General features: G+C 36.1%; 1 protein-coding gene across 10 annotated transcripts in view; it reads right to left on the minus strand.

The window, feature by feature from the left end:
- Positions 1-23,589, minus strand: part of ATRX (ATRX chromatin remodeler) — a 269,851-nt gene that overhangs the window by 169,338 nt on the left and 76,924 nt on the right. For 8 of the 10 annotated variants that reach the window (XM_065916981.1, XM_065916979.1, XM_065916987.1 and 5 more), the window contains 4 exons: positions 6,556-6,611; positions 5,630-5,682; positions 4,632-4,756; positions 1,304-1,417 (listed from right to left, as the gene is read on the minus strand). In XM_065916981.1, coding sequence (XP_065773053.1) covers positions 1,304-1,417; positions 4,632-4,756; positions 5,630-5,682; positions 6,556-6,611 — 348 coding nt within the window. The remainder of the gene's footprint in view (positions 1-1,303; positions 1,418-4,631; positions 4,757-5,629; positions 5,683-6,555; positions 6,612-23,589) is intronic. The other 2 variants (XM_065916985.1, XM_065916984.1) reach the window with 1 other exon arrangement.

Below are 23,589 nucleotides of genomic sequence, written 5' to 3' on the forward strand. Positions count from 1 at the left end.
AGAGGATCCATAATCAGAAATGAGAAAAAATAAAACTCTTACTGCTGGTCCTTTATCATCATCTTCTACTTGCTGATTCTCTTATTTTAAAGACTACTACTTAGCTCTGGTGAGCTCTGTTGCTGCGAACGCAGTTTTCCAACTATGAATCAGTCTCAAAAAATCTGCCTATGCTTGAAAGGGATAGAACACCCCCTGGTGGACAGAAGACTAAACTACATTTTCTTGATCTCTAAACCTAATGAATTGAATCTGAAAATTTACATATATATGTATTTATACACACATCTAATACAATATACTATTGTGCAAATACAGATATATTTTACTGGTACCACCAAGATATCACATAGCATTGGAATAAAATCTACACAAAATGTCAGCAAGATAAGAACTACTCTATAATTTCACAATTAAAATGATAAATATTAAATAGACAGGCTTCCATTACACTTCTGTTTAGAAATTTAGTGTCATTTCTACCTTTTAGAGATTGATTCTTTCTACCATAACGGATTCTGGCTCTGTTAATCTGCCCAAAAAATATATACAGGCACTACTTTAAACTCACACACAAACAAGTAGGACACAAACTTCACTGTAGTGAATTTTTAAATGAATCTTCCTCATGCTCACTTTCTACAGATGACTAGCCAATGGTTGTGTGTATAAGTGAGGGTGAACAGACAAAGGAAGAGGTGACTGAGACAGATGAAGGGAAGGTTCCTAGCTCTAGTTCCCTTCTCCTTCCTATTCATATCTACACTGATATCCTTAGACCAACAGATGTCTGACTTTAATACACATAACAACAAACTGGAGCAGGGTCTTGACATCATCCCCAGAAATTCTAAATTGTCATGAGTGGAGTCAAGGGAACTGCATTTTTTAATATAAGTACCCAAGGTGACACTAATGCAGATGTCCATCACTCTCTGAAACAATGTTTTAGATATGTATAAAGTTATCTGAAGGCCACGTGCAAGACTTTGTCCAAATCTAAAATTCTTTCAGGTGAGAGGGAACACATGGTATTCTGGCATTACAGAACTAACATGTGTAAGAAGGAAATACTAAGCTTCTTGAGATAACTTAATAGCCACTGAAGGCAAAGGTATTTTAATCAATGGTGTTTAACCTTTTCTGCTTCAGAGCTCAGAAAGAAACAGAAGTTATTTTTAAGTAGTGCTTTTAAAATACAATGGGCAGAAAAGTGGAGGTATTTTTAGTAAGCACATCAGATTTTCCAATATGGTCATAAACAGCAATTTAAACTCATGTTTTCATTTTCACTTGTATTTACCTCCGCGTTTTTTGAGATTTTCAGTTTTCATTTTACTTCTGCTTCTAAATTCAGGCCCTTTAAAATCATCTTTGTCTTCATTCAGCACTGGCTCTGGTTGTACAATCACTGTACCTAGAATGATTTCATTTAAAAAACCATTACACATATTAAATGTGCAAGTGAAGTACAAGACTCCAGATAAAGCCAACATTGCTGGAACATAGTTTTGTTTCTTTCAAGCTTTCAATATTTATATAAGGACCTCTCAAGAATAAATAAAACAGGGAAATAGTAAAAGGGCCAGGTGTCAACAATCAAATTACTTCTTGGAATATAGTTCATAAAAAATGGTGTGTCGGGGGGGAAGTATTATGAACTGATTTGTAACAGAAATGTGTGAATAAAGTTAAAAAGCCTTAGCCCAGTTCTCAATTTTTATACTGCCTATCACAAAAGCTTTTTTGACTATGAACATCTACACTAAGTTCTACAGTTTAAAAAATAAAAGAATCAGAAAAGAAAGTTTTAAAGACATCCTATTCTTCTCATAAGCCAAACCGTAAAGGCAGCAAAATATTCTTAAGTGTTGTTTTATATTCTGCTATTACTGCTGTACTATTCTGTACCATTTCCTAAATAGTTAAGTCAAAGTTTCAGTACCCTGAAAGTCCCTAAAGAGTTTGTTTTTTTTTCCCCCTAAAGAGTTTTAAACAAATATTGCCTTAGGTGCTTAAGCTCAAGTGCTATAACAATAAATTGCAGAATGAAATCAATTGTTGGTCCCTATGGAATCTTTTAGAAAGAATGTACTCTCTTAGCTAAAAAACATGTGAACTGAGGAGAGAGGTTGCTAATTTTTCATTTTAATCTCTCAAGAGCAAATAAAGCAGAGGCATGGTAAAAAGGGTCCAGGTCTCACTTTACCTATATTGCTGGGCTTAGTAATTAGGCATTGTTATTGTTTAGTCGCTAAGTCGTGTCTGACTCTTTTGTGAACCCAAGGACTGTAGCCCACCAGGCCCCTCTGTCCATAGGATTTCCCAGGCAAGAATACTGGAGTGAGTTGCCATCTTCTTCTCCAGGCGATCTTCCTGATCCAGGGATTGATCCTACTTCTCCTGCATTAGCAGGCAGATTCTTTACCACTGAGCCACCAGAAAAGCCCAACTGGGCATTACTGACAACAATTAAGAAAGTATAGTCGTCCCTCAGTATCCATGGGGGATTTGTTCCAGGACCCCTTGGGATACCAAAATCCGTGGATGCTCAAGTCCTTTATATAAAATAGCATCATAGTATTTGCCTATAACCTATGCACATCTTTCTGTATACTTTAAGTCATCTCTAGATTACTTACACTACCCAACACAATGTAAACCCTATATAAACAGTTGCCAAATGACAAACTCAAGTTTTGCTTTTTGGAACTTTCCAGAATTTTTTCCCCAAATATTTCTGATCTGAGGTTGGTTGAATCTGCAGAGGCAGAACCCACGGATATGGAGGGTGAACTGTAAAACCTGGTAGTTGTCAGGGGCTGTTTCCCTGAAACATAGGTCTATGTTAGTCAGCAGTGAGGTTTAACCGAGGTTAAAAGAATTTCTGAGTCTCTGAAAAAACGGGGGGAAATAGGGCACAAAGGATTGAGTTTTTTACAAGCTGGTAAATATAAGTAATTTCCACACACAAAAAAAAAACCTTTATTCACAACAACCATTTCACATATATACTCTCAGAGAAGTCCTGGCATTTGAAAAAAGCTAAAGATTTACAGGTAACACCCACCCACCCACCCCCACACACACCGGAAAAAAAAAAAAAAACAGATTTCTTTCTGAAGATTCTTCTCTAAATGAAAGCAAAGCAGCAGAGTGGAAAGAGCACTCACTAGCTTTGGATTCAGGCAGACCTGGGTTCAAATCTTAGCTTCTCAATTTAAAGCTGAAAAAGTTCCTTGAGCTCTGAATTTGTTCCTTCATCTCTACAAGTAGAAACAATAACTACCTTACAGCATTGCTTTGAGAATTAAATGAGTTAATTTTTGAGTCCAGTACTTATACATACTCAGTATTATAACAATAGTGATAATCAACCAAATTTGACCTTATGAAACAGGTCTATTTTGGTTTGCTGGAAGAAATTACCCTTAGTTCAGGTTAGTAACATCCCATATTAACTTTCTTCCATAATATCACTAAAAGAAAGATTGGAACTCCTAGTTCTTAGCTCATCCAGTGGCCATCATAAGGACTTCCAGTAACAACCACTGAGAATGTAATAATCCAAAGTGAATCACTACCTATGAAACTCAGACTGCCATGTTAGCTGTTTCTGCCTTAGGCCACCAAAACCATTACATAAAATGATTTTCAAAGCCAAGTAAATGGTAGGCCCATCAATTTTTCTTCTTTCTTCCTCCTCTCATTCATTTATTTTCTTCATTCATTTCTTATCTATTGTAACTCCTAATTTTTCCTAGTCAAGAAATGTATTATCCTCCTACTCATCATTTTTTTAAACTTTCATAATCAAAATATGTGTCACATAAACATAAGTAGAGACAGAGAATAAAGTAGTAAACATTGCTGTAAATGATCAGTGATAACAAATCTGAAAAATCTAAGAGCCTTGAACATATTATTCAATAAAGAAACAAATCAAAACTTCTGACTCTGAAACACCATGAAATTACCAAGACCCATGTCATTCTCTCATCATGTAATCACACTGCTCTTAGACTTGAAATATGAAAAGTCCAAGATTTTCATTTGGCTTCTCCCCTACCCACCCCTGCCCTGGCCCCAATCTAATCAATGCAACTTTTAAGATTAGAAACATAACAGTTGTAAGGAAATGTGACAAGGCATTTTAAAAAAGATAATTACAAGAAATATACCTAAATCAAATTTAACAGGTAACTTCACTTTGAATCTTAGGGAATTTAAGAATGCAGTTAAGAATAAATTCGACTTTAAATGTTTTTAAGATGTTTTCAGAGCATTCATTATGTTTTTCTATAAAGCAAGCACATTAAAATTCACTGAACCAAAACTTAACATACTAAACATTTAAACCAACTTTCACATTCAAGTATAATTTGGAAACTAAAAGCCAATGGAAAGAGAAAATAAGTTTTCTTTTCAAACCTGACTATATATTCTAAATATTTAACCTCAGGAACAAACATTATCATTACCATACTAATACATTTCAAAACCATTGCTACTAAAATGTCAGGTTTGGTACTTGACACACAGCTTACAATAATCAATTTCTAATTTTATAGTAATGACATTTAAAGATATTTTTCAACTTTAACTTCATATGAAAAATTAATACACTTTACCTTTTGGCAAGCTTTGCATAGTAATATCATTTTCTGAATTTTCATTAGAAGCATCTTCATTTACAGTTTCATCCAAAGGTTTTTCATCATCAGATTCTACATACTTTGTTACAATTGAAGGTTTCCTATGAAAAAATTAAGTCCATAGAATTACAAACATTTCTGACAACTGAAAAATACCCAAATAACATAAATAACATGTTTAGATGAAGCAGTGGCTCTTAACCAGGGATACATATCAAAATCACCTAGGGAAGCATACATCTCTATACCACATTACAATTTAGTAGGTCTTGAGCAGGACCAAGGCATGCACATTCTAAAAAAGGTAAAGAGTATTTAGAGGGGAACTCCTATTTAAGAATCACTACCTTAGGGAGTAAGTTAATAACAAGCAAACTGTGATTATTAAAAGATACTTATTTCCACTAGTTTAAAAAAAATCCAATAGAATAAACTGCAAACTTCTAATAAAAACTATATTTCATAGTATACTACACATTACATTATGCTTGGAAGTAATTTCAGTCTTTATGTATAATTCACTTTGACAATTTAACAGAGATAAGTATTTTAACCACTCTTTGATCTTCTTATAACTTCCTTATAACTATTATGGCTACCATTTCCCATCCTAGACAATTTCGTATAACCCTAAAAAACTCATATTGCCTCATGAAACATTTAACATTTCATTTTCCCTTTTCTCCTTTTTTTAAAGCACAAATATTATCTGAAAGGAATTACCTATATACTGCCAGGGCCACTAGTACATAATAAATCCTCCCCTGGGAAAATTATAGTTAAAATTAAAAGTCAAGTGATAGATACAAGAGGATTCATTATATTACACTGCCCTTTTTAAAATATATATGCTTGTGTAAAATAGTTTACTTTGAACAAGAGTGCTTGAAGTTTAGGAAATAACAGATTATTCTAAAAGGAAATAAAACAACCTGAAAAAGAAAGTAACTTTTTTCCCTTCAGTATCAACCAACCTCTTTGATCGTGATGATCCTGACGATTTGGATTTTTCTGCAGAGCTAGCTCCCTAAATGCAAGAAATAAGTACAAAAGTTAATAAAACTGAGAAACATGCCTACAATTATTTCCCTATACCAACATCTATAATATAATGGTAGAATGAGACGTAATTTGTATGCCTAAAACATTTTTCTAAAAGGAACATCAATAACTAATTCTCATTTACTCTCAAGGTTTCCTTGATTTAAGACTATCTCTTTTTGTTAAAATATTACTTTTGAATTTTGAGGAATAGAAGATGATACACTGCAGTACCATGAACTTGGCCTATACCGACAAAGACAAAACAAAGATGTAGAGGTAACCAGATCCCAAAAGACAGTTTTAAGAATCTAAAAATGTGTCATTTTCTCTATCCTAATACATGGCACAGAGTACCTTCTACAATTTTCTCAGAGATACTAAATTTACCTCCATTTTGCCAATACAATCAGTATATTTTAATTGGATTCAATTTTTCTCACACTGGGTAGAAAGAATCCTAAAACACAGTGTAGGCTGGCATTATCAGGTGAAGGACCTCAGGATGGGTTCTGATAATAATGCTGAAGAGATTCTGAATATCCATCTCAGAACCATAAGTTTATGCCCATAACAACCACCTTGAGCCACCACTGTTACAATATAATAACATTCAAATATCTGTTAGCTAGCCTTTGGTAGTCTGACTTTAGGTGAAGCAAACCACAGCACTAACAAAAACAGTGAACACCATCAAAAAGTGAACAATTACTGAAAATAAAGTTATCATAATAATACTTGGTTATAACAGTAAACTCAAACACAAGCATATATTAAATAAAAGCAAACTGATGACACCTACTCTAGTTGGTTAGTAGTATGTAATAAATATCTTTTAAATGCTCCAAGTTATTCTTACCTCTTCCCTGCTGTTTTCCATCATATCAGAGTTATGGCCAGACCCACTGACTTTATCTTAAAAGACAAGAAATGAAAACATTATTTATCTCTTTGGTGCATTATCAAACAGAACACTAATACCTACAACTCTATGAACCCATTTTTCAATCTATGTTGCATGGCAGTATTGGTAACACTTTACTCACATTAAAATATAAGAGTTTTCTATCAACTATACTCCAGTAAAAATATTTTTAATATACTGTTTTGGTTAAAAAACGTTTTCTGATTATAATTACCCTTTTGACACACCAATCCCCTTTTAAAAGGCGTTTCTGAAAGGAGCAGTTTGTAATCAAAACATTTCCTATTGTAACCTTTTAAAGATTTTCTCTTAAAAGAAAATTTAAGTTCCATCTTCTACTAAAAATAAAATCACACTATTAATTAATTGCATTGAGTTGGACAAAAAGTTCATTCAGGTTTTCCCATAACATCTTCCAGAAAAACCCAAATGAACTTTTTGGCAAACCCAATATATTTTCCTTTATCAGTAAAGACTTTAGTAGATTAAACCTAAAGCAGAGGGAAGGAAATAATAAAAATTAGAACAGAAACTAGTGAAACAGGGAACAGAAAAACCAAAGAGGGAAACCAATGAAATCAAAATAAGTTCTTTACTGTTTTGCATATAAGTGCTCGGGCCTGGTGTACTGGGAAGACCCAGAGGAATCGGGTGGAGAGGGAGGTGGGAGGGGGGATCGGGATGGGGAATACGTGTAACTCTATGGCTGATTTATATCAATGTATGACAAAACCCACTGAAATGTTGTGAAGTAATTAGCCTCCAACTAATAAAAAATAAAAGTGAAAAGAAAAAAAAATATGTTCTTTAAAAAGATGAGAAAAAATGGAAAAAAAAAACAAAAAAACAACTTAGGCTACATGAACCAAGAAAAAAGGACACAAGATGAGAAGTTAAAGAGGAGATATTACTACTTACCTTAAAGAAATTAAAAGATTATAAAGGAATATCATGAACAACTGTATGCCAAAAAATTAGATAACCTAAATGAAATGGACAAATTTTTAAACACAAATAAATTACTGAGGTTGACACAAGAATAAATAAACAACGTGAACAGATCTGTAACAGAAAAGGCTGAATTAGTAATCAAAAGTCTACCCACAAAGAAAAGCAAAGGTCCAGATGGTTTAACCACCAAATTATACCAAACATTCAAAAACCAAAAAAAGAACACCATTTTTTCATAAAGTCTTCTAATAAAAATGGAGGAAATACATCTCAACTCATTCAATGAGACCAGCATCATATCAAAACAGAAAAGATACCATAAAAAGAGAAATCTACAGACCAATACCACTTATAAATACAAATGCCGAAGCCCTTAATAAAATACTAGCAAACTTCAAAAGAATAAGACATGTCTTTCTGCTACAGATTGAGAGAAAATACTTGCCAAAGATATATCTAATGAAGAATTATTATCTAAAATAAATTTTAAAAACTCAAAACTCAACAATAATAAAATAAATAACATGATTAAAACTAGGCAAAAGACGTGAAGACATTTTACCAAAGAACATATATAAATGACAAATGAGCATATGAAAAGATGCACCACATCATCATATCTCACTAGGGGATCAGAAATTAAAACAGTAAGATAACACTCTACACCTATTACAATGGACAAAATACAGAATAAAGACAACACTAAATGCTGGTACAGATGTGGCGCAACAGTAACTATTCACTGTTGGTAGGAATGTGAAATGATCTACCCACTTTTGACAATATCTTACAAAATTAACCAAACTCTTATCACCTGATCCAGCAATCACATTCCTTAATATTAAATCTAATAAGCTGAAAACAAAGTCCACTTAAAAAACTGCACACTGATGATGTTTATCAGTATTTTTTATTTATATAAACACCTTCATAAGTAATTTTTTCCATAACTGCCAAAATGTGAAAACACCAAGATATTTTTCAAAAGGTGAATTGGATAAACTACCTGTGGTACATCTAGACAATGGAATAATATTCAGCTTTAAAAAGGAATCAGCTACCAAGCCATGAAAAGACATGGAGGAACTTTAAATGTATATTACTATGTGAAAAAACTAAGATTACGGCATCCAGTCTTTAAATGTATATTACTATGTGAAAAAACTAAGATTACAGCATCCAGTCTTTAAATGTATATTACTATGTGAAAAAACTAAGATTACGGCATCTAGTCCAATCACTTCATGGCAAACAGATGGGGAAACAGTGGCTGACTTTATTTTTCTGGTCTCCAAAATCACTGCAGATGGTGATTGCAGCCATGAAATTAAAAGACACTTGCTTCTTGGAAGGAAAGTTATGACCAACCTAGACAGCATATTGAAAAGCAGAGAGATTACTTTGCCAACAAAGGTCCATCTAGTCGAGGCTATGGTTTTTCCAGCAGTCATGTATGGATGTGAGAGTTGTACTATAAAGAAAGTTGAGCACCAAAGAATTGATCCTTTTGAACTGTGGGGTTGGAAAAGACTATTGAGAGTCCCTTGGACCGTAGGGAGATCCAACCAGTCCATCCTAAAGGAGATCAGTCCTGGGTGTTCATTGGAGGGACTGATGTTAAAGCTGAAACTCCAATACTTTGGCCACCTGATGCGAAGAGTTGACTCATTGGAAAAGACACTGATGCTGGCAAAGATTGAGGGCAGGAGGAGAAGGGGATGACAGAGGATGAGATGGTTGGATGGCATCATCAACTCGATAGACATGGGTTTGGGTGGACTCCGAGAGTTGGTGATGGACAAAGAGGCCTGGAGTGCTGTGGTTCATGGGGTCATAAAGAATCAGACACGACTGAGCGGCTGAATTGAACTGACTGATGTGAAAAAAGCCAATCTCAAAAAGTTACATGCTGTATGAGTCCAACTACATGACATTCAGGAAAAGACAAAACTATGGAGACAGTAAAAAGATCAATGGTTGCCAAGGATTTGGGGGATGGGGGAGAATGGAAAAATGGAACAGAGGATTTTTAGTGTTGCTGAAGTTGAGACAGGAGGGAAGGTGGCAGGGAACAACCATTAAAAGAATGACATTGCCATTGAGGATACAGCAAAAACTGGTAAGAACTATCCAGGCCTTAGATGGTGGAAGACTTGACTTCCAGTAGACCTTGAGTCTCATCATACATTCATTGTAATGTATTAGCATGCTACATGACAAACCTACAGGCATCATAAGAGTTCTTAGGCTAACCATAAAAGGTCAAAAAATGATGATGGCTCAATTCCTAGAAATCCCACCCTTAACCAAAATAGTTGGAATAATCTTGTTAAGTCTATGAGATTACCAAGCCCATAAAAACAAACCACCCTCACACTCCATAGCCTCTCAACTTCTGAGATGGACCACACTCTAATGGAGGGTCTCCCAGGGCTGCTCTCACCTTCTGAAACACCATTCTGCCTATGGAATGTGTATCTCTATCAATAAACCTGCTTTCATTTAACTACAGCTCACTCTTGAATTCTTTCCTGCATGAAGTCAAGGACCCTCACTTGGCAGCTCATCCCAGGAACTCACCCAAGACCTGGGATGTCACCATCCTCTCGTATCCCATTTTCCTGCAACATCTTTACAAAGTAAGCAGAAGAAGGTGGTCTTCTCTCTCTCTCCTCCCTTTTCCTTTGATCTTAAAAACATGACTCACTAAGTTCTGGGGGCAGAGTCCTCTTGCCTGCCTGCTTGTACCCTTCACAAACATATTAACAAATCTAGTTCTTGTCTATCACTTTGCCTCTTGCAGAATTCCATCTGTGCTGAGACATAGAAAACTTGAGTTTCATTGAGTTCTGACACCAGGTGTGTGGTTTCAGCTTGGGAGGTTCAGGTTTCCTCCTAAGTCAGAGACTGTAGGTCCAAGTTCCAACTGAGGCACCACTGGGTTTGAGTCCCATCTGAGGTGGGATTGGTTTCAAGTCCCAATCTGGGGTATACAGTTTCACAGCTAAACTAACCTGTATGATACTATAATGATAGATAGATATCATTATACATCTGTCAAAATCCCTAGAATGTACAACACAAAGAGTAAAATCTAATGCATACTATGGGTTTGGATGATAATGACTGTCACTGTAGATTCATCAACTGTAACAAATGTACAACTGTGGTTCAGGAAGTTTACAATAGGGGAGGCTGTGCATGTGTGGGGATGCATAATAGAAATTTCTGTACATTCTACTCAATTTTTCTGTGCATCTAAATTTTTCTGTGCTCTAAAAAATAAAATTTATTTTTAAAAACTTAACAAATGGAACTTCCTCAACTACCTACAAAATACCTACAGGTAACATCATACTTAATGGTAAAAGATTGAATGCATTCCCCCTAAGGGCAGAATGAGAGAAGGAAATCCACTCTTGGCACTTCCATTCAACACTGTAATGGAGATTTCAGCCAGAACAAGTAACCAGGAGTTAAAGAAATAAAAGGCCACAAGACTGAAAAGGAAGAGGTAGAACTATTTATCTTTGGAGACAATATATCTTGCATATAGAAGTCCTAAGGAAGGAATCAACTAAAAAATATTATAACTAATAAAAGAGTTCAGAAAGATTGAAGGATATGAGAAAAATAAACAAAAGTCAAATACATTCCTATACACTTGCGAAGAAAGATCTGAAAAATAAATTAAGAAAACAATCCATTTATAATAGCATCAAAAAGAATAGAATCCTTAGGAAAAAACGTAAAGAAGTTTAAAACTTATACTCTGAAAAGTACAAAACATCACTGAAATAAATTAAAGATTTAAATCAATGGCAAAAACAATGCATGTTCATTAAATAGAAAACAACATTAAGATGGCAATACTCCCCAAATGAATCTACAATTTTAAAAAAGGCAATCCATGTCAGAATCCCACTGGCTTCTTTGTAGAAACTGATAAGCTAATTCTAAAATTCATGTACAATTAAAATGAACCCAGGATAGTCAAGACAAAATAGGAAGACTCACACTTAAGAGATTTTAAAACTTAGTGTAAAACAACTATAATCAGTACAGTGAGATACTGGCAAAAGAACAGACATAAGAATCAGTTGAAAAGATCTGAAAGTTCAGAAATAAACCCATATGCCTATGGTCAAATGATTTTCAACAGGATGCTACAACCATTCAATAGGAAGAAAATAGTCTTTTCAACAAATGGCACTGGAACAACTATGTATTCACATGCAAAACCTTAAGTTGGAGACCTGTCTTACACCACATACAAAAATTAACTCTAAAGTCATCAAAGAACTAAACATAAGAGCTAAAACTATAAAACTCTTAGAAGAAAATATTGAGGTAAATCTTTGTGACCCCAGATTTAGAAATAGATTCTTAGACATGACACCATAAGTATAAGCAACAAAAACAAAAATAGATACAGTGGACATTATCCAAACTAAAAGCATTTGTGCTTCAAAGGAAATCATCAAGAAAATTAAAGAAACACATACATCTACACAACTGAATGCTATCCAGTCTTAAAAGGGAAGAAAATTTTGATCCATGCTATAACACTGACTATAACTTTCCATGGCTGATTCATGTCAATGTATGACAAAAACCACTGCAATGTTGTGAAGTAATTAGCCTCCAACTAATAAAAAAAAAATTTCAAAAAAAAAAAAACTTTGAAGGCATTATGCCAAGTAAAATAAGACAGACATAAAAGGACAAATACTGTAGATTCCACATATGTGAGGTTCCTAAAGTACTCATATTCATAGAAAAAGAATGCACAATAGTGGCCACTAGGGACTACGGGTAAAGGGGATTTGGAAGTTAGTGACTTTAAAGGGTACAGAGTTTCAGCTGGAGAATATGAAAAAGTTCTGGAGATGCATGGATAGAGATGGATGATTCACACACACTCAGCAATGTGAATGTACTTAATGCCAAAGAATTGTATATTAAAAACTGTTTGAAAGAGTAAACTTTACATTATATATATTTTATCATAATAGAAGTCTAGTAGATATAAAGAATCCTTATAAGTCAATGATAAAAAAGACAAAATACCCAATAAAAACTGAACAAAGGATCTAAATTGATAATTCTCCAAGGAGTATATTCAAACGACCAATAAGTACATGAAGAGATACTCAATGTCACTAGCCATCAAGCAAAATGAAAACCAAAACCATAAGACTCAACTTCACATGTACTAGGTTGACTAAAATTAAAATAAAAAAATCAGGTAACAACCACTGTTGGTATGGATGCACAGAAATCAGAATCCTCATACACTGTTGGGTAGAACATGCAATGGTGTAGCCACTTTGGGAAACAGTTTGATATTTCCTCAAAGGATTTAACAGAGTTACCATATAACTCAGCGATTCTACCCCTAGGTACATAACCAAGACAAATGAAAACATATGGCCACACACAAACTTGTTCACAAATGTTCATAGTAGCATTATTCATAATAGCCAAAGGTAGAAACAAGATTTTCCATCAACAAAACAACCAATGTGATATATCTATATAAAACAATGTTATTCGGTCATAAAAAGAAATGAAATTCTAATATACACTACAACATAAATACACCTTGAACACTATACTAAATGAAAGAAAGTCACAAAATACCACATGTAATAGAATGACATTTATAAGAAAGTCTGAAATAGGGAAAACCATAAGAAAGTAGATTAGTGGTTGCTTAAGGCTGCTCATAGAGGGTGATAACTAAAAAATATGGGGTTTCTTTTTCATGTAATAATATTATAAAATTTTCTGTCGTGATGGCTGCATGTATCTGTGAACATATTAGAAACTACTGAACCATACACTGTAAACTCATGATTTTTATCTCAATAATGGTGTTAAAAGTTTTATTAGTCACTGGGGAAATGCAAATTAGAACCACACTGAGTTATAACTAGGTATCTATCAGAAGGTCTATTTTTTTTTTTATTTTTTTTAAACAATGGTAAAATCAAATGCTGGAGAGAATACAGAAAAATGGATCATTCTTAAATTGCTGTGAGACTATAATACAGCATAGCCACTCTGGAAAATGTTTTAGGAGAGTTCTTAAAAAAATACAACCATCATAATGACCCACCAACTGCACTCCTGAGCATTTATCCCAGAGGAATGAAATTTTCACTAACACAAAAACCTGTACACAAATGCTTATCAGCACCCTCATTTGTAATAGCCCAAGTCTGGGATCATCCAAAATGTCCTTTAACAAGTAAATGGTTAAACCAAATGTAGTATATCCATACCATAGAACACTACATTGCAATAAAAAGGAGAGAACTATTGACACATGCAATGACCTGGGTGAATCCCAAGGAAATCATGCTAAGTGAAAAAACATAATCCCAAAATGTCTGATCCCAAACTATGTGATTCCATTTATAGAACATGTTTCAAAAAATATTAGGCACAGGTAGGAATATGGGTAGAGAGTTGAACACGATTACAAAAGGGCAAGATGAGAAATCTGCATGTTGACTGTGGTGGTGCAAACATGAACCAACTCATGTTTGTAATGAAACTGTGTAGAACTTAACACAAATACAGAAGTACAATAAAACTGAGAGGAGGAGCCAAGATGGCAGAGGAGTAGGACGGGGAGACCACTTTCTCTCCTAGAAATTCATCAAAAGAATAACTGAACGCAGAGCAAACTTCACAAAACAACTTCCGATCGCTAGCTGAGGTCACCAGGCACCCAGAAAAGCAGCCCACTCTCTTCGAAAGGAGGTAGGACAAAATATAAAAGATAAAAAGTGAGACAAAAGAGCTAAGGAGGGAGATCCGTCCCGGGAAGGGTCTTAATAGAGGAAGTTTCCAGACACTGGGAAACCCTCGCACTGGCGGGCCTGGGAGAAATGTTTGAATCTCGGAGTTTGAATCTGACTGGGAGGGAAACAATAAATAAAACCCACAGATTACAAGCCGAAAAGCAACTCCCAGCAGAAAAGTACCCAGACGCCCGCATCCGCAACCAGCCAGTGGGGGCGGAACGGAAAGGAGTGGGCGGCATTGCTTGGGGCAGGGTCCGGGCCTGAGTGCCCTGAGGACAATCGGAGGGAGCTTTGGTGGGTTACCAGCTTGAACTGTGGGAGAGCAAAAGAGAGAGAAAATTAACCGGCCCGAACACATTGCTGGCCGTTCGCAGAACAAAGGGACCGAGAAAGTCCTGAGAAGAGCTCGCAGGCTGCGGACCGGCCCAGCCCCGCCAGAGGCAGGAGGCAGGGGGGAGGGGAAGGGGGTTAGGTTCGGCCCCAAGGACCGCATCCCCTGCCACACTGCAAACGGGCCTCCGCCTTCTAATCAAAGACCTCCTGAGATTCTGGATGGTCGACATCCGCCGGGAGGGTCGGGGCTAGACACAGTACACGCACCCGGCCAGTGCGGGCGGGATTGGGGCTGGAGACGCAGAGGGCAGAAGGCGCACGCACCCGACTGGCGAGGGCGGAAACAGGCTGGGATCGCCCAGGGCGGAAGACGCGCCGCAACCGGGGAGAGAGCGCCCGTCAAGCGCCTGGCTGCCTGAGCCACTCGGGCGGCGTAGGGACAAACCGCAGGTGCAGCTTTGTGTACCACGCTTTTGTGAATCACCCGAGGGCTGGAACCGCCTGGAGCCTGAGCAGCCCAGACAGAGAAAATAGCCCCAGCCCCTCCCTGCAGCGCCAGCTCCACCCCGAAGCGCGATGGAACTAGCTACCTGAATAAGAATCCACCTCCGCCCACCTGTGTCAGGGCGGAAATTAGGCGAGGAAGAAACCGGCTACAGAAGCCAAATAAACAAAGGGAACCGCTTCAGAAGGGACCGGTGCAACAGATTAAAATCCCTGAAGAAAACACCGACTTCACCGGAAGGGACTATAGATATCGAGAAGTATAAGCTGGAACGAGGAGATATATGAAACTGAGCCGAAACCACACTGACCGAAACAGCTCCAGAGAAATTCCTAAACATATTTTTTTCTTTTTTCTTTTTTTTTTTTTTTAAGTAAGAAAAAAATTTTTTTTCTTTTTTCTCTTTTATTTTTCTTTAAAATTCCCTATTACTCCCCCATTACTCCTTAACTTTCATTTTCATAAGATTTTTACGATTTTTTTTATTAGGTAAAACAATTTTTTTTCTCCTTTTTTTCTTTTTCTTCTTTTTTTTCCTTTTCTTTTTTCTTCTTCTCTTCTATTTTCTATTTTTCTTTTTCTCATTTCTTTTAAAGTCATCTAGTACTCCTCTTACTACTCCTTAATTTTCATTTTCAATACACTATAACCTTACAGGAAAAAAAAAAAAAAAGAAGAGAAGCCCTATTTTTAAACCAAACTTCATATATATTTCTAAAAAAATTTTTTTTTATGTTTTGGTTTTTGTTTTTAATATAGTATTTTTAAGAGTCTAACCTCTACTCTAGATTTTTAATTTTTGTTTTTCAGTATATGATATAAATTGTGAACATTTAAGAATCCAATATTCAGCTCCCATTTTTATTCAGGAGTGTGTTGATTATTCTCTCCCAATCTTGACTCTGTTTCTACCTCAGAACACCTCTATTTCCTCCTTTCCCCTTCTCTTCCCAATCCAATTCTGTGAATCTTTGTGGGTGTCTGGGCTATGGAGAACACTCTGGGATCAGACAACTTCGTAGATCTGTCTCTCCCCTCTTGAGTCCCCCTTTTTCGCCTCCTGCTCATCTCTATCTCCCTCCTCCCTCTCCTCTTCCTCATGTAACTCTGTGAACCTCTCTGGGTGTCCCTAACGGGGGAGAATCTTTTCACCATTAACCTAGAAGTTTTATTATCAGTGCTGTATGGTTGGAGAAGTCCTGAGACTACAGGAAGAATAAAACTGAAATCCAGAGGCAGGAGACTTAAGCCCAAAACCTGAGAACACTAGAAAACTCCTGACTACATGGATCCTAAAGTAATAAGCTACCGTCCAAAAGCCTCCAAACCTACACTGAAACCAACCACCACCCAAGAGCCAATAAATTTTAGGGCAAGACATACCACGCAAATTCTCCAGCAACGCAGGAACATAGCCCTGAACGTCAACATACAGACTACCCAAGGTCACACCTAACACATAAACCCAACTCAAAACTCATTACTGGGCACTCCATTGCTCTCCAAAGAGAAGAAATCAAGATTCACGCACCAGAACACTGACGCAAGCTTCGCTAATCAGGAAACCTTGACAAGCCAATCATCTAACCCCACCCACCTGGTAAAACCTCCACAATAAAAAGGAACCACAGACCTCCAGAATACAGTAAGCCCACTCCAGACACAGCAATCTAAACAAGATGAAAAGGCAAAGAAATACCCAACAGGTAAAGGAACATGAAAAAAGTGCACCAAGTCAAACAAAAGAGGAGGAGATAGGGAATCTACCTGAAAAAGAATACAGAATAATGATAATAAAAATGATCCAAAATCTTGAAAGCAAAATGGAGTTACAGATAAATAGCCTGGAGACAAAGATTGAAAAGATGCAAGAAATGTTTAATAAAGACCTAGAAGAAATAAAAAAGAGTCAATTAAAAATGAATAATGCAATGAATGAGATAAAAAACACTCTGGAGGGAACCAAGAGTAGAATAACGGAGACAGAAGATAGGATAAGTGAGGTAGAAGATAGAATCGTGGAAATAAATGAAGCAGAGAGGAAAAAAGAAAAAAGGATCACAAGAAATGAGGACAACCTCAGGGACCTCTGGGACAATGTGAAACGCCCCAATATTCGAATCATAGGAGTCCCAGAAGAAGAAGACAAAAAGAAAGGCCATGAGAAAATACTCGAGGAGATAATAGCTGAAAACTTCCCTAAAATGGGGAAGGAAATAGCCACCCAAGTCCAAGAAACCCAGAGAGTCCCAAACAGGATAAACCCAAGGCAAAACACCCCAAGACACATATTAATCAAATTAACAAAGATCAAACACAAAGAACAAATACTAAAAGCAGCAAGGGAGAAACAACAAATAACACACAAAGGGATTCCCATAAGGATAACAGCTGATCTATCAATAGAAACCCTCCAGGCCAGAAGGGAATGGCAGGACATACTGAAAGTAATGAAAGAGAATAACCTACAACCTAGATTACTGTACCCAGCAAGGATCTCATTCAGATACGAAGGAGAATTCAAAGCTTTACAGACAAGCAAAAGCTGAGAGAATTCAGCACCACCAAACCAGCTCTTCAACAAATGCTAAAGGACCTTCTCTAGACAGGAAATGCAGAAAGGCTGAATAAACGTGAACCCAAAACAACAAAGTAAATGGCAACGGGTCCACACCTATCAATAATTACCTTAAATGTAAATGGGTTGAATGCCCCAACCAAAAGACAAAGATTGGCTGAATGGATACAAAAACAAGACCCCTATATATGCTGTCTACAAGAGACCCACCTCAAAACCAGAGACACATACAGACTAAAAGTGAAGGGCTGGAAAAAAATATTTCACGCAAACGGAGACCAAAAGAAAGCAGGAGTCACAATACTCATATCAGATAAAATAGACTTTCAAATAAAGGATGTGAAAAGAGACAAAGAAGGACACTACATAATGATCAAAGGATCAATCCAAGAAGAAGATATAACAATTATAAATATATATGCACCCAACATAGGAGCACCGCAATATGTACGCCAAATGCTAACAAGTATGAAAGAGGAAATTAATAGTAACACAATAATAGTGGGAGACTTTAATACCCCACTCACAACTATGGATAGATCAACTAAACAGAAAATCAATAAGGAAACACAAACCTTAAATGATACAATGGACCAGCTAGACCTAGTTGATATCTATAGGACATTTCACCCCAAAACAATCAAATTCACCTTTTTCTCAAGCGCACACGGAACCTTCTCCAGAATAGATCACATCCTGGGCCATAAATCTGGTCTTGGAAAATTCAAAAAAATTGAAATCATTCCAGTCATCTTTTCTGACCACAGTGCAGTAAGATTAGATCTCAATTACAGGAAAAAAATTGTTAAAAATTCAAACATATGGAGGCTAAATAACACGCTTCTGAATAACCAACAAATCATAGAAGAAATCAAAAAAGAAATCAAAATATGTATAGAAACGAATGAAAATGAAAGCACAACAACCCAAAACCTATGGGACACTGTAAAAGCAGTGCTAAGGGGAAGGTTCATAGCATTACAGGCTTACATCAAGAAACAAGAAAAAAGCCAAATAAATAACCTAACTCTACACCTAAAGCAATTAGAGAAGGAAGAAATGAAGAACCCCAGGGTTAGCAGAAGGAAAGAAATCTTAAAAATTAGGGCAGAAATAAATGCAAAAGAAACTAAAGAGACCATAGTAAAAATCAACAAAGCTAAAAGCTGGTTTTTTGAAAAAATAAACAAAATAGACAAACCATTAGCAAGACTCATTAAGAAACAAAGAGAGAAGAACCAAATTAACAAAATAAGAAATGAAAAGGGTGAGATCACAACAGACAACACTGAAATCCAAAGGATCATAAGAGACTACTACCAGCAGCTCTATGCCAATAAAATGGACAACTTGGATGAAATGGACAAATTCTTAGAAAAGTATAACTTTCCAAAATTGAACCAGGAAGAAATAGAAGATCTTAACAGAACCATCACAAGCAAGGAAATCGAAACTGTAATCAAAAATCTTCCAGCAAACAAAAGCCCAGGACCAGATGGCTTCACAGCTGAATTCTACCAAAAATTTAGAGAAGAGCTAACACCTATCTTACTCAAACTCTTCCAGAAAATTGCAGATGAAGGTAAACTTCCAAACTCATTCTATGAGGCCACCATCACCCTAATTCCAAAACCAGACAAAGATGCCACAAAAAAAGAAAACTACAGGCCAATATCACTGATGAACATACATGCAAAAATCCTTAACAAAATTCTAGCAAACAGAATCCAACAACATATTAAAAAAATCATACACCATGACCAAGTGGGCTTTATCCCAGGAATGCAAGGATTCTTTAATATCCGCAAATCGATCAACGTAATACACCACATTAACAAATTGGAAGATAAAAACCATATGATTATCTCAATAGATGCAGAGAAAGCCTTTGACAAAATTCAACACTCATTTATGATTAAAACTCTCCAGAAAGCAGGAATAGAAGGAACATACCTCAACATAATAAAAGCTATATATGACAAACCTACAGCAAGCATCACCCTCAATGGTGAAAAATTGAAAGCATTTCCCCTGAAATCAGGAACAAGACAAGGATGCCCACTCTCACAACTACTATTCAACATAGTGTTGGAAGTTTTGGCCACAGCAATCAGAGCAGAAAAAGACGTAAAAGGAATCCAGATAGTAAAAGAAGAAGTGAAACTCTCGCTGTTTGCAGATGACATGATCCTCTACATAGAAAACCCTAAAGACTCTTCCAGAAAATTACTAGAGCTAATCAATGAATATAGTAAAGTTGCAGGATATAAAATTAACACACAGAAATCCCTTGCATTCCTATATACTAACAATGAAAAAACAGAAAGAGAAATTAAGGAAACAATACCATTCACCATTGCAACAAAAAGAATAAAATACTTAGGAGTATATCTACCTAAAGAAACAAAAGACCTATACACAGAAAACTATAAAACATTGATGAAAGAAATCAAAGAGGACACAAACAGATGGAGAAACATACCGTGTTCATGGATTGGAAGAATCAATATTGTCAAAATGGCTATTCTACCCAAAGCAATCTATAGATTCAATGCAATCCCTATCAAGCTACCAATGGTATTTTTCACAGAACTAGAACAAATAATTTCACAATTTGTATGGAAATACAAAAAACCTCGAATAGCCAAAGTAATCTTGAGAAAGAAGAATGGAACTGGAGGAATCAACCTGCCTGACTTCAGACTCTACTACAAAGCCACAGTCATCAAGACAGTATGGTACTGGCACAAAGACAGAAATATAGATCAATGGAACAGAATAGAAAGCCCAGAGATAAATCCACGAACCTATGGACACCTTATCTTTGACAAAGGAGGCAAGGATATACAATGGAAAAAAGACAATCTCTTTAACAAGTGGTGCTGGGAAAACTGGTCAACCACTTGTAAAAGAATGAAACTAGAACACTTTCTAACACCATACACAAAAATAAACTCAAAATGGATGAAAGATCTAAATGTAATACCAGAAACTCTAAAACTCCTAGAGGAGAACATAGGCAAAACACTCTCTGACATAAATCACAGCAAGATCTTCTATGACCCACCTCCCAGAATATTGGAAATAAAAGCAAAAATAAACAAATGGGACCTAATGAAAATTAAAAGCTTTTGCACAACAAAGGAAACTATAAGTAAGGTGAAAAGACAGCACTCAGATTGGGAGAAAATAATAGCAAATGAGGAAACAGACAAAGGATTAATCTCAAAAATATACAAGCAACTCCTGAAGCTCAATTCCAGAAAAATAAATGACCCAATCATAAAATGGGCCAAAGAACTAAACAGACATTTCTCCAAAGAAGACATACAGATGGCTAACAAACACATGAAAAGATGCTCCACATCACTCATTATCAGAGAAATGCAAATCAAAACCACAATGAGGTACCATTACACACCAGTCAGGATGGCTGCTATCCAAAAGTCTACAAGCAATAAATGCTGGAGAGGGTGTGGAGAAAAGGGCACCCTCTTACACTGTTGGTGGGAATGCAAACTAGTACAGCCACTATGGAAAACAGTGTGGAGATTTCTTTAAAAACTGGAAATAGAACTACCATATGACCCAGCAATACCACTTCTGGGCATACACACTGAGGAATCCAGATCTGAAAGAGACACGTGCACCCCAATGTTCATCGCAGCACTGTTTATAATAGCTAGGACATGGAAGCAACCTAGATGCCCATCAGCAGATGAATGGATAAGGAAGCTGTGGTACATTTACACCATGGAATATTACTCAGCCGTTAAAAAGAATTCATTTGAATCAGTTCTAATGAGATGGATGAAACTGGAGCCCATTATACAGAGTGAGGTGAGCCAGAAAGATAAAGAACATTACAGTATACTAACGCATATATGCGGAATTTAGAAAGATGGTAACGATGGCCCTATATGCAGGGCAGAAGAAGAGACACAGAAGTACGGAACAGACTTTTGAACTCTGTGGGAGAAGGGGAGGGTGGGATGTTTCGAAAGAACAGTATGTATATTGTCTGTGGTGAAACAGACCACCAGCCCAGGTGGGAGGCATGAGTCAAGTGCTCGGGCCTGTTGGGCTGGGGGGATCCAGAGGAATCGGGTGGAGAGGGAGGTGGGATGGGAGACCGGGATGGGGAATTCGTGTAGCTCTATGGCTGATTCATATCAATGTATGACAAAACCCACTGAAAAATAAAAAAATAAATTTAAAAAAATAAATAAATAAATAAAACTGAGGATATCTGAGTCATATTGGTAGATATCAGTAACATGGCTAACTGATAATATACTTCTGTAAAACGTTGCTATTGTGAGAAACTGGGCAAAGTACAAAAGAGCTGTGCTATTACAACTGCATGTGAATCTACATCTATCTCAGTAAAAATATCACTTTACGAAAGAAAACATAGAAAGCTAGGGAAGGGGAACTTTCTCAACTTGATAGAATATTTACAAAAATCTTATAAAGGAACCATCATACTTAATGGTGAAATAGTTCAATGCTTTCCCACTAATATCAGAACTACCAAGAGGATGTCTATTATCATTCTTCAACATTGTAACAGAAAATACAGAAAGTCCTACGCAGCATAACGAGACAAGAAAAGGAATTAAAAGCCATACTATGGAAAGTAAGAAATAAACATGACCCTATTTGCAGACAACCAGATTAGGTAGAAAATTTCAGTAAATCTGAAAGATGAAAAAGAAGCTACCTAAAGCAAGTTCACAGAATACAAGGTCAACATAAAAAACATAACTGGATTATTGCAATGAACAATTAGAACTTGAAATTTAAAAGCCAGGGAATTTAAAATAGCACCCCCAAAATGAAGTAATTTGGTAAAAATGTAACAAATTTGTATATGGATAACAACAAAATCACTACAACAAAAACTATAAAACACTGGGTCAAGTGAGAGTTTCTATCAACATTTTTTTCTCTATTGTTAAGCATTCCTATTCTTTACATGTATTTGATTGATAACTATACAAATTAATTGTGGAAAGGATCTGAAGAGCAAGTGTTCTGTATGCTTTTTATTTTCCAATGTTTTCTATTCTCAGATTGGATAATTTCTGTTAGAATATCATCAACTTCACTGACAACTACTACAGCTATCTCTAATCTCCTGTTAAGTACAATCATTTGTTATTCAGAAATTACATTTCTAGTTCTAGAATTTCAAATTGGTCCTTTTTTACATTTTCCATGTTTGTACTGAGATTTTCTACCTGTCCACTCTTAACAAATGTATTTTCTTTATTATACTAAAGCACAGTTGCAATAGCTACTTTTTAATATTCTTGTTTGCTAATTTCAAAATTTAAGATATGTGGATTGTGTCTATTGATTGCCTTTCCTTTTCAGCATGGGTCACAGTTTCCTCTTTATCCAGTATTTCAGATTGGATACTGGACATTTTTTAAGATATAATGAAAACACTGTATGCCATTCTAGTTGATGATTCTATTAAAAGCAGATAGTTAACTTAGCTGAGATCAAACCCCAAAATATTAATATATACCCTCTGGTGTAAGCAGCTTAAAGCTTTATTCTGTTCTTTTAGCCCTAACTGGCCTGCACTTATAATATAACCAGATAAGGTAAGAATTTTTGCAGGTCCTGGAGCTCCCAAGTTGTAGCTCTCTTCTAAGTGGGATGTCCTTCTGCATTTTACAAAACCTACTGGAATCTCTTAAATTCCATTATGCCTCATCAAGAATGCAGATTTCCATCCAATTCTTTCATTTTGACATAAAATTGACAATGTATTC

This window comes from Muntiacus reevesi, chromosome X (genome assembly GCF_963930625.1).
Source record: "Muntiacus reevesi chromosome X, mMunRee1.1, whole genome shotgun sequence".
Classification (NCBI taxonomy): domain Eukaryota; kingdom Metazoa; phylum Chordata; class Mammalia; order Artiodactyla; family Cervidae; genus Muntiacus; species Muntiacus reevesi.